At 41.0% G+C, this 12,627-nt stretch overlaps 1 protein-coding gene across 2 annotated transcripts in view; it reads left to right on the top strand.

Annotated features, from left to right (window-relative positions):
* Positions 1 to 7,522, top strand: part of Pde5a (phosphodiesterase 5A) — a 136,142-nt gene extending 128,620 nt beyond the window's left edge. For both annotated transcript variants that reach the window (XM_021157938.3, XM_021157939.3), the window contains exons 20-21: positions 516 to 599; positions 3,829 to 7,522. In XM_021157938.3, coding sequence (XP_021013597.1) covers positions 516 to 599; positions 3,829 to 3,966 — 222 coding nt within the window. In that variant the 3' untranslated portion in view covers positions 3,967 to 7,522. The remainder of the gene's footprint in view (positions 1 to 515; positions 600 to 3,828) is intronic.
* The last annotated feature ends 5,105 nt before the right edge of the window (positions 7,523 to 12,627 follow it).

The following is a 12,627-nucleotide window of genomic DNA, read 5'->3' as shown; positions in this document are numbered from 1 at the left end:
TTGTGGTTTGTTTTCTCCACTTTAATATAATAATGCACTTTTATTCTAATAGGATCTTAGGCGTATATGGATCATAATGACATGAAATAAATGCAGCCACAACTTAATTCACTTCCTTTGCTGTAATATTTGTCATGTTCATCATTACAAACAGCACAGTGATAAACAGCTCCATTGATCTTCCTTACTATTCTGTGGGGATAAATTTCCATAAGGGAACAGTGACTTTAAGAGTGTTTGCATAGCAGCCTTTTAATATAAATGTATGCATCTCAAATGGGAGAGAAGGATTCTTCTCAAACCATTTATGTTTTAGTTACTTCCTATTCTTTGTAGGGTTGGAAATATATACATATACATGTATATATATGTATATGTATGCATGTATATAAGTATATGTATGTATGTATTTACATATGTTTGCACCCCTTAAGCTAACTACCGATTCATCTCTTTACAGACAATCTTTCCTGTGTACTTTGAATAAATGTAGATCCATTTGTGTGTATTTTCAGGATCTAATGAACAGAGAGAAGAAAAACAAAATCCCAAGTATGCAAGTTGGGTTCATAGATGCCATCTGCTTGCAGCTGTATGAGGTATTTACAGAGAAAATACTAGAAATACTAGATTGCTAAAGTTAGATTATGTTATGGATTGAATCTGAAGTGCATCAAAGAGATTGACACTAGATGTGTTTTGCTTCTAAGTAAAAAAAAAAAACCATTATCACTGTTATTGTTTCTTTTTCGCTGACAAATCCGATGTCTGTACAGAACAAGGGGTACAATGTGTATTTGCTATTTCACAAAGGCATTGACTCATTCTATGTATAAATATCTGTGGAGCGCCTAGGGTGTGCTGGACACTGACATATTAATTCAGGGGATGCTAAGAGGCACGTGCTGTTCTCCAGGGGATGGTTCCTGCATACTCTGTGTTAGCATAATCTGCTCAAGTTTCATTTTAGCTTAAGTACAAAAAGATAGTCACCCGACTCTTTTTTTTTCCCCCACTGTCATATTATGACTTAGATACATCAAGGACATTTTTCTGAGGACTTTTTTAAAGGAGGAGGTTACAGGAATCCAGGCTCCGATTCCCACCTTCTGCCAGTTTCACTTTTGGCTTTTGGTAGCTTTTGTTCTTCCAGCAAAAGGATTCTTCTAATATTCAATGTTTAGACGTTTATTACCCCAGTACAGAAAGATGGTGTCTTTGCTTCTAAAGAGTTCAAATGGATTTCAGTTTTATTTATTTGAGAAATTATCTTAGAGTTACCATAAAAGGATAAGACCAGACAAAAACTAAAATTTTCCAATCCAGACATGGCAGATTCAGTAATTGAATGTGTAAAGTCCATCTTCCACAGAGAGAGAATATTTGCCCCAAATGTATAGTTAGTGCAGACCCCAATTGAGAATCTAGGGTTTTTTTGTCTTTATTCAGTGTTCTATGGCTGTGAAGGGAGACCATGACCAAGGCAATTCTTATATAGGAAAACTTTTAATTGGGGCTGCCTTACAGTTTCAGAGTCCATTATCATCATGGCCAGAAGCAGACAACAAGGTACTTGAATGGCTGAGAAGTAATTAAGAATTACATCTTCATCCACAGGCAGAGGAGGAGAAGGAGGGAGGCAGGGAAATAAAGGGGAGGGTTGGAAGCGGGGAGAAGCTGCTTGGTCCTGGTCCTGGGCTTTTGAAACCTCAAAGCACACTCTCATTGACACATTTCCTCCAACAAGGCCACACCTCTTAATCCTTCTCACATAGTGCTACCCCCTGGTCACTAAGCCTATGGGGGCCATTTCTATTTAAAGCACCCAAAACATTGAAAGTTTTAATACAGCCTGCTGATGAGGGTGAAGGAGAAGGTAGGACAGAAGACACCAAAGGAAACTGAGGAAAAGGCCACCCCATGTCCACCTCTCCACTACTGTCTCCCCACTGACTACAGGGTCCATTTGGCTAGTTTCCTCTTTTGTGAAGTTCTTCCTCAGAAGTGGCTGGGAGCAGTATTTTAGGTACCCTCAACCCTCCTTTGTACCACAAACACCTTCTCTGTTGGTTGAATAAAGGGCCTTTCTCAGATGATGATCCCCAAGGCTCTCGACTTCTCCCATCCCTGAAATCAGAAAGAATAGTGTTGACAGAAGAGCCGTTCTAGATTCCACTCTGTTGTACAGTTTGGGTGCACACTCATTATGCTGTTGGGAATTCTATATGATCTTAAATAGTGTTTTACTTTTCTTGTGAAAGTAGTGTTTCCACTGCAGATCAAACAGAATGTCCTGGGAAGCAAACTGAAGATAAAATCTCCCATGGTCTTACTATTCAGAGATAGCTACTGATGTTGGGGTGTGTGCTATAAGATATCTTCATGTCATTTAAGAAAAAATTGATTTTGAAATCCATGATATAACACTCATAGTTCTGTGACAGATACATATTCCTTAGACATTTGTAATGACCGTAAAATACTTATAAAATATTACTAAGGCTTATTGCTGGGCATTTGTTGTGTCTCTATTACAAAGAAAGCTACAGCAAATGTTCTTGTAGCTAAATGGCACTGTGGTTGGTATAAAATAACCTTTATAAAAATCTTGCATTAAAAAAGTACATTGTATAAAGCCATTCTGTGGGAAAGCAAAAGATACAGCTTCACGGCACAGTTTGCAGAAAGAGTAAGATCTACAGAAGCGAGCCCCCACAGCTTAGTGTTTGCATACTTTTCAGATTTATTATTATTCTTAATTATGTGTATGTCTTTGTGTGGGTGCAAAGGGTGCAGGTGTTCCTAGAGGACAGAGCCAATGGACTCTTTGGGGCACTAGGCAGTTATGAGACATCAAACATGAGTGCTGGGAACCAAAGAAGAACAGTATATGTTCTTAGCTGCCAAGCCATCACTTCTGCCCCCTGTCACCCCAACCCCCCCACCCCACCCCGCCATCAAGCTCCCTCGGTGTTACTTTCAAATGCCTGTACTCACTGTGTCCCTAACTAAGTATGCCTCCTTAGCTGGATAGTCTAAGGGGAATGAATCCCTGGCAAACATTCTTTTTTTTTTTTTTTAATTTATAAATATTGGCATTTTATTAAACCATAAAGCAAACAAAAATATATCATTTTTCTTTTTTTTTTAATCTTTTTTTTTTAATATTTTTATTACATATTTTCCTCAATTACATTTCCAATACTATCCCAAAAGTCCCCCATAGCGCCCCCCACTTCCCTACCCACCCATTCCCATTCTTTTGGCCCTGGCATTCCCCTATATTGGGGCATATAAAGTTTGCAAGTCCAATGGGCCTCTCTTTCCATTGATGGCCGACTAGGCCATCTTTTGATACATATGCAGCTAGAGACAAGAGCTCCAGGGTTCTGGTTAGTACATCATGTTGTTACAACAATAGGGTTGCAGATCCCTTTAGCTCCTTGGGTACTTTCTCTAGCTTCTCCATTGGGAGCCCTGTGATCCATTCAATAGCTGACTGTGAACATCCACTCCTGTGTTTGCTAGGCCCCGGCATCGTCTCACAAGAGACAGCTATATTTGGGTCCTTTCAGCAAGATCTTGCTAGTGTATGCAATGGTGTCAGCGTTTAGAAGCTGATTATGGGATGGATCCCTGGATACAGCAGTCTCTAAATGGTCCATCCTTTCATCACAGCTACGAACTTTGTCTCTGTAACTCCATTCTATGTATGTTTCTAGGACTTAAGAGAACTCCAGCTGTGGCGGTGCTCTGGCAATGAATGTGGCCCTGGTGGCAAGCCTGTGGTGGAGGCCTCTCTCTAGTTGTTTCTTTTCTTTTCCTTAGGCCCTGACCCACGTATCCGAAGACTGTTTGCCCTTGCTGGATGGCTGCAGGAAGAACAGACAGAAATGGCAGGCCCTGGCGGAGCAGCAGGAGAAGATGCTCCTTAACGGGGAGAGCAGCCAGGGCAAGCGGGAATGACTGATGCCTCCCTCAGCCCCACACCCCTCCCCGTATACAAACTGCCACAGGCCTGGTTTCCCAGTCCACTATGCAGACTTGAGTGCACTTTGCCACTGCTGTATTTTATTTTTTGCACAACTTTGGAGAGCGTGAAGTGTTTCAGAGATTGCTACCTACTTTCCATCCTTTTGTGTTATGCCACTGAAGTGGAGCGATCAAGTCATGCCCACTCTAACGCGTTTGATGAGGATGGTGGAAACGGCGAGTCTACACTCAGCTTGGTCATGCTCGGGGATTATAAATACTGGCCTTTGTGTTTCTGAGTCACCACTCTTTTAAAACACCTTAGGAATAGTTCTGAAAAGTGGGTTAGGGGCAAAGTGAATGTGTTCGGGGACATTGAAAGCCATCCTGAAAATTAATGCTGACCGAGTGGGTGTTAGGGAGAAATTAATATAAACTTGTCAGAAGTGTCTTAACCAAGTTAAAGAATTGGGAAACAAGAAAACGTGGTACCTAATTGCTCTGCTCTTTCTGGGATGGAGAGAACTTGAAGTACATCCCATCTATGTGGTAGAACAAACTTAAGCTGCAAACCATCCATGCAGCCGCCCTCTTCAGCAAGCAGTCTCCCCACTGCGTCTAAACCCCAGGCCAGATGATTCCCCTCCCCCAGCTGTCCCAAGAGAGACATGGGAGGGCCCTGGATAGCCCTCCGCCAAGAGAAATGTTTTACTTGAAGATCTTTCTGACAATCCACGTTTTTAAATACTGAAAACTTTTAAAACTATTTTTTTGGGGGGCGTTGGTTTTTTTTCGAGACAGGGTTTCTCTGTGTAGCCCTGGCTGTCCTGGAACTCACTCTGTAATCCCAGCACTCGGGAGGCAGAGGCAGGCAGATTTCTGAGTTTGAGGCCAGCCTGGTCTATAAAGTGAGTTCCAGGACAGCCAGGACTACACAGAGAAACCCTGTCTCAAAAAACAAACAAAACAAACAAAAAAACCTAATTTTTAAAAAAATTTTTCTTTTGCTTCTCATCTCCTTAATCCAACAGTTTTAAGTTTCAACAGAGAAACGGTCCCAGGGGCACATGCCTGAAGGCAGATATGACTACAGATACGCCAGTGCAAGTTGAGTCTTTATCCCTTCTGTCAACTGAAATTGACAGGAAAAAATATTAATAATTCTATGAGCAGCAGAGGTTTGTCTCCAATAGGCAGGTCAGACAATGAATTCAAAGGAACAGTGTATGAGAGTCTTCCTGCCCAAACAAAACAGTGTTCAGTATTGGAAGTAGAAAGTGAGTCAACAAACAAACAAAACAAAACAAAACAAAACAAAACCAAAAACAAAACAACCAAAAACAAACAAACAAAAAAAAACACCAAACCACTGCATTAGGGGAGGAGCATCTGTTCCAGATGTGCAGGAAGGTTTGGGTTTGGGCAGAATTAGAAGGATTTGATTTATTAATTCCCACCCTTCCCCCACATCCTCCCAAAGAGGGTAATGTATGTTGTCTGGGTTTCTAGCATTAATCTGCGTTAAGATGGTTTCTCTCTTCCTTTTCTCTCTGTTTAAAATTCAACATGGTCATTTTAATCCTGTGTATGTACATTATATTGTGGCTTTGTTCTTCCTCAGATATGAAAAGGCAAAGCAGGCTGTACTGGCATTGTTTTGTATTGGTCAAGGCTAGACCAGGGAATTGTCACCCAATACTAAATGTATTCTTGTTGTGATACTTGTATTTTTTTTTTCAGAATTTTATCTTATTTTTATTTCATGTCATCGAGATGAAACCTGGGCGGCTGCTCTAACGTTAGCACTGGTGTGTAAATGGTACAGACTGTCATTAATCGTAACCACATCAGCCTCGCACTCGCCTAGGCAGAGTGTAGACGCCCTGCTTAGAGGACATTCTACAAGCCTGGCACTGTGACCGAGCAGCTATGCTGAAATGCAGTCATATACATGAGTCGCTTCTCCACACTCCTCTGACTTAAGTCACTGAGAATATTCTTAAAGAGTTCATTGTATGTGGAGGGTTTGTCTAACATAGTGACAGGCCAGAAGCCGTATGTAGATTGGAAATCATTTGGTTTGTTTTACTCTAGACATTAACATAGGAAAAGCACTGTGATATTTTATTGCTGGGTATTTTATTCAAATAATTTTTTATTTTATAGGAAAACCATTCCATCCATGGAATGCTATCTGTGGTACAAGAACACAAATCATAGTTTTTTTGTTCTGAATGTGAATATTGCCTTTCTAGTGTCAACTCAAGTAGGAATATATCTATCACATTATATTATCATTCCTCTCTCACGCTGCCATGAATCCATAGTGCCCATAACGAACAAGAAGGTGTTCTTGTCCTGGACTGTTCTCTTGACAGATTTCTTGGCTGGCTATAGTGAAATAATATGATATCATGTCATTTTTAACTTTCAGCCAGAAAAATCCCCGTGGTTTGGTAACTTGTCTAAAGTTTTCTGATCTTACACGTTTAGAAGAGTTAGCTGCCTTTGCCAGTCAGGGTACTCACATAGTTTGGTTTAGACAAAGCCTGTGGTTAAGGGACATGCCCCCAGGAAGCAGCTAGCTCTTAAGCTTTCTTATGGGCCTTTGAGACCACTGTTGCAAAATGGGGTATTGAGGTAATGACCTGACAGCGCCCGTCATTTCTTTGCTCAGTTCCTTAGATGGAAAACACGTATTGTTAATTCACTCCACACAGACCTGGCTCAGAGCAAAAATGTCGGATGATATTCCGTCACTGGTTGGCTAATTACAACGAAGAACTTCTTTTAGCAGCAACATGGAGACAAGAGTATATATGAAAATGGACTGGAAATATTGGTTTCTTGGAGGAACTTGAGTCATAGAAATTCTTGCCTACCAGTTAAGTGCCTTTACTCTCAGAACGCTGCCGAAGTGTGAGGCTTGGCACCTATCACATTTCCAAATTTCCTGTGTTTCTCACTAGATTACACTCCTAAACCTCATCAGGTAAGCGGCATGGCCTTTTGCTTTAACTTGATTTAAGATGAGAAGAGACGCAATGTTCCCCGATCTCCTGTAAACAGCTGTCTCAAATAAGGTGGCAGAATTTAATTACTCAGTAGCAACTGTGCATCAGCCCATTTCTTATTAAATCCTCTCCTTATGTTAGGCACAGTGCTCAGATGCTGAGACACAGCAGGAAGTCCCAGGAGCTCGTGGGCCAAGCAGGGAATGAGTAAGGGCATCGCTTCTCATCCCGCCAACTCAATGTGCAAGTATATAGGGCTTTCCACCACTTTCCCCTTCTTCTGTAACATAGGTACTATGCACTTTTATCCAAAATTTCTGTCTAGAAACACAGACAGAAGAATCTGTCTGTGAACATTTGGGCTTCCTGTTGGCGTGGACCATTTACCTTGCTGATAGCTTAAAGAACACCTTACGTAAGGAGTCACATCTTCCACGACATAGGTCAGGTTTCCATATTGCAACAAGAGAGAAAGAGAGAGAGAGAGAGAGAGAGAGAGAGAGAGAGAGAGAGAGAGAGAGAGAGAGAGAGAGAGAGATCAGAATTCTCAGACTATTCAACTGCAGATTTGGACTCTTTCTGCCCTCTCACAGAGAGCAAAGAAGGAAGTATTAAAGCTTACCTCACCCTTCCACATTGTTATCAAAAGCCTGTGTAGACATGTCTTGAATGTCATTGAAAGTGATGTAAATAGCTGAAAAATATAAATTTCTATTACAGTTTAAGAACTCTAGTGAACCATCACTCGCCACTGTTGATGACCTATTTGTATTCTTATGCCTTTTCAATATATCTGAACAAATATATAGTTTCTGGCACTATTTTTATACTAGCATAAAAGAGTTACTATGTAAATTATGTTTTGTTGTGAAGTCATCTAAAAATGGCTGAAATGTCGGTTTCTTTCCTTTCCTCACCCCACATTATAAACCATTTTCAGTGATCCTTCTGTAAGAATGTGACTCTGCAGAGGCACACACCTACCTGCCCCGGGTGTCTGTGGTGTCAGACCTGGTCAGGGTACTTGTGAAGTCACCACGTTGTCGGTTGTCATTTTTGCAGTGCTGTAAAAATAAAGTGAATGAACGAGAATGTGTGTGTGGTGTGATCATTAGGGGACTTGAGGCTCTAAGACTGAGGGCTTTCCGCTGGAAAAGCTTAATCCAGCTGGTCTGAGAGAATTTTACACTGTGGCTTGATCACTAGTTACACTTCAGTAATAGTCTTTTCCTTTTTTCATTGGTAATGTCTCATGCTGCCAAATTTGAGGGTGGTGTGTCCCACCATAAAGGAACTGTGGAAGGGCATGGTAGTAACAGCCTGATGTCCACAGGGAGCTAAACTTAGGTATTTCCTTCTTGCTAAATGACTTGAACTAGAGTCAAGTCCAGATGTGTAGCTTCACAGCTAATGCTAAGACTACACCTTGCTTTTTTTTTTTAATGCAGCGTTTTAAAACTCCCACATCCAGTCTTATTGGATCGGATGTCTAGAAGGAAGCTTTATAAACCACATGTTTCTCAGCCAGTTTGGTTCTCCTTTATTTAGTTCTGTTGATAAAGGTTAATGTGATGCCTCAAGGGACTCACTGCTGTTTCTGGTATAAAAAGCAACATGGTAGAGATACTAGGTTTTTGTTTGTTTGTTTGTACCACTAGGCAAGCTCTCTTAACTGGTTGGGAAAACATCTCACCTTCAAAGAGTGCCGCCAGTACCCATAATAGAATACTTACAATTTCTGACCATGAGAGGGCGCCAGAAATTCATTTTTTTTAAGTACTAACTGCCATAAAGAATAATTTAAAAACTGCTCCTTCAAATATTTTTGGTAACTAAATATACACTAAATATACAAAGAACTCCAGCTGAGAACTTCTGAACGTAATGAAAATTTCATCTCTCTATTAATTTCTATGAAAATGTAAAGCTTTGCTTACCCCTTTAATCCAGCGAGCAGGCTGAGAAGATTTTCTCCAAGCAAAAAATAAGATCACTTAGTTCTCTGCTGCTCAGACTTCCACTCCCAGGACAGCAGCCCTTTCTGTAGAACTAGGAAGCCGCAAACACACAATCCTGGGGCTGTCTCTCAGCCATCAGGAATTCCAGGCCCTGCATTAAAAAGTTGCAGGAGACACTGAGTTTGCATTGAGTAGTCTCTGCTTTATGCTGTGTTCAGCGAAAGGTCGCAGGGTTAGGAAAAGGATTTGTAGCTAACAAGCCAGTTGTTTATGAACCCCAAGAAATGGAAATGGGAATGGAAATCATAATTATTTGGAGCCACAGATCCTCATTAAATGGTATGCATGCCAAGCATGATGGTCTGGAGCCCGACCATGTCCTCAATCATTGCCCTGAGCCCTGGTTCACATTTTCTCTTTGTGTCACTCTTTGCCTTTGAAAGGATCTTCAGGAAATTAGATGACTCCTGTCAGGATGTTCTTAAGGTATGTGCTCCCACTTGACCAACTAGGTTTCTAATCCCATGTGCGCTGGCTGGTTGCTCTCATGTTGACACAAGCCTAGACAGATCCGGGGAGAGGGAATCGGAATTGAAAAAAGTGCTTCCACCAGATGGTCTGTGGACAAATCAATAGGACATTTTCTTCATTAATGATTGATGTGGGAGGGCCCGGCCCATGGTAGGTGGTGCCACCCCTGAGCTGGTGGTCCTTGGCGCTATAAGAAACCGGGCTGAACAAGCCTTAAGGAGCAAGCCAGTAAACAGCACGGCTCTATCGCTTCTACTTCAGTTCCTGCCTCCAGGTTCCTACCCTGGCTTTTCTTCATGTTGTGCTACATCTGTAAGCTGAAGTCTCTCTCTCTCTCTCTCTCTCTCTCTCTCTCTCTCTCTCTCTCTCTCACACACACACACACACACACACACACACACACTCACAGTGTTTTATTACAACAATAGAAAAGTAAAGGTTGGCCCCATACCAGTGCTTCTGTGGGTAGTGCCTACTGGACTCCGTGGATTATAAAGAAACAAGGGAAGCTTGGGAAGGTGTTGGGGTAGGAGGTGTATCTGAGGATATAGGGGACGCTGTGGGGAGGGGAAATATGGTCAAGATAGATTCTATGGCATTTGAAATTCTCAAAGAACTGATGTACCTTTAAAATAATTTTCTAGTGTCACTGATTTAACTAGACCAAAAGGAAAGGTATAAAAATTAACAGTGCTTCTTATGTCTTCTCTCTGTTCAGAGAGCCCAATGGGAAAAGCCAAGGGGCTGTTCTAAAGTCCCAGAAAATAAGAAGAAAGCTTGGGGTGTGTTGACAGGGCTGCCTTGCCTGTCAGTGCTCCCTCTGTTTCTGGAAATTATTCTGCCTTTTTAACCCCGTCCTCCAGACAAACAAGCTATCCTGGGCCTACACTGCCTTGACCTACAAAGCTCTATTAGGTTTCCAGCATCGCTCTGCTTTGAAGGTGCCCACCAAATATTTTTTTTTTAGTGAAAAAAAAGTTTTTTTTATGATTTCTTCCTCTTCATAAAATTGAGTTCTTTGTTAAGACTTTGACTCTAGTAATAAGTGATTAAAAAGTCAACACAATATTAAAGGAAATGATTGAACAAGAGATGAGATTTGTAAAAGCACTCTTCTCATAGACTGCTTGCTAAGAAAAAGTTTCTATTTCCACTGCACTGTGCAGAGTAAGTTTGTTGGCAGGCTTTTCTTGAATAAATTGATAGCCACTGTAGAATTATATCTATCAAGAGGTTTCACTGCCAGGCTCCTGTGAAAATGTATTAAAGTCCTGGCTGACTACCTTGTAGAGGAAACTATTCATCTCTTTAAAAGTCAACAAAAGATGGTCATTCGTTCCCAAATAATCAGTTCTATACTCAGTTTAGGGAAGGCAACACACAAGGTCAGACAGAGGGGTGGTTCCTTCCATGTGCTGAGGATAAGGACTGGGGCTTCTTCATTTAAACTTGATGCTCATGGTTGATTTCTCCAAGATTTGTCACATTGTTTTGTCAGAAGGGAAATGCATTCCAGACAGAGAAAAGAGCTTATACAGACTCAAAATAACAGACTAGAAAACTTCAGGAACCCAAAATGACGACACGCATTTATAATCCCAGTACCCAGGAAGCTGGGGTGGGGAGATCTCAAGTTTGACACCAGCCGGGGCTACATATAAGAACCTGTCAGACACAAATGAAAGGAGGGGCTAGAGGGATGCTTCAGCATCTAACAGTACCTGCTGCTTTTGTAGAGGATCTGGGTTTAGTTCCCAGGACCCACAGAGCAGCTTCCAACCATTAGTACCTCCAATTCCAGGGGATACAACATCTTCTTCTAGCCTCTGAGGCTGCACATATGTGCAAGCAACATTCAGACACAGCAGATAAGAGTGTTCTTATAGTTCTATGCCCCAGCATAGGGGAATTCCAGGGCCAGGAAGCGGGAGTGGCTGGGTTGGGGAGCAGGGGAAGGGGATTTTCGGAGGGGAAACTAGGAAAGGGGAAAACATTTGAAATGTAAATAAAGAAAATATCTAATAAAGATATTAATTAGGTATTTATCAAAAGCAGTTCATCTATGGAATATGAGCAAATGTAATTATTATCTTTATTGACTGATAAGACAGAAAGTAGTAAAATTTGGTTTTGCAAGCTTACCAACAACCATTTTTATAATAGAAGATAATTACATTAATATGTATATTAACATATATATTCTATTGTCAGGACACAGTCTGTGGGGACAAATTTCTTTTTCATATTCTTTCTAGTTGTAAGAAATTATTGTTTCCTGTCACCCAAGGAATTTCATGTCATCAGAAAGTGAATTAAATGAAAAAGTTATCTGAGTACAATAAAAAAAAATTTGACCAACACACAACTATAAAATAAAATACTAAAATCTGAAAAAAGTATTCTCCTAAAATAATAAAAAGCATTATTTAAAATATCTATGAATTAGTATGAATTAGAAGTAGTAAAAGATTTTTAAAGTATAGAATAAATATTATGTGTATAAAATAAGGCAAATGTACTCTACAGGCATACCCAGAACCTAAAATAAAGGTAATTAAAACCCTAAGCCATAAGCATGTGAGCATGTGCTCCCTCAAAGCAGAGAGTGCTCCCATATCTCTACCATAAAGAGTCTTTAGGTCTGAGGGTGTGAGAATCTTGCCTACCATACAGGAGACCTGAGTGTGATCCCCGAACCATTAAAAAGTAAGTAAGGACATTTCTGTGTCCATCTATGCAGAGAGTATGGTCCTGAAATCCTATGGAGCCTCTGACCGCAGAGGTCAAGCCTCATAAGAACTCTGCCCTCAGCCCACATTGAGAGGAGGAGCGTCTTCATTTGTGCTGAATTGGGATGGAAACTTGTGGACCTTTCCTCTTTTCTTTCTGTCCTTCTGCCTCCCAAGTGCTTTGATTCACAATTATGAATCACTACACCCAGCACTACGTGTGTCTTAATGTGACACACTGTGTGTGTGTGTGTGTGTGTAAATTATTCAGTTCACACAATAAGAGTTTGAATATGATTGTGGTAGAGAGTTTTAAAGCACACAAAAGAAATCTCAGGCTCTTCCGGTCAGAGAAGCACCTGAGCAGCTGGGGCGCAGGGTCGGCTGACACTCGCCAGCTACCCACAACACCCGCCACAGGAT

The sequence above is a fragment of the Mus caroli genome, unplaced genomic scaffold (genome assembly GCF_978045245.1).
Source record: "Mus caroli unplaced genomic scaffold, Mus_caroli_1 scaffold_3, whole genome shotgun sequence".
Lineage (NCBI taxonomy): Eukaryota > Metazoa > Chordata > Mammalia > Rodentia > Muridae > Mus > Mus caroli.
This window is presented reverse-complemented; position numbering and strand designations above follow the sequence as displayed.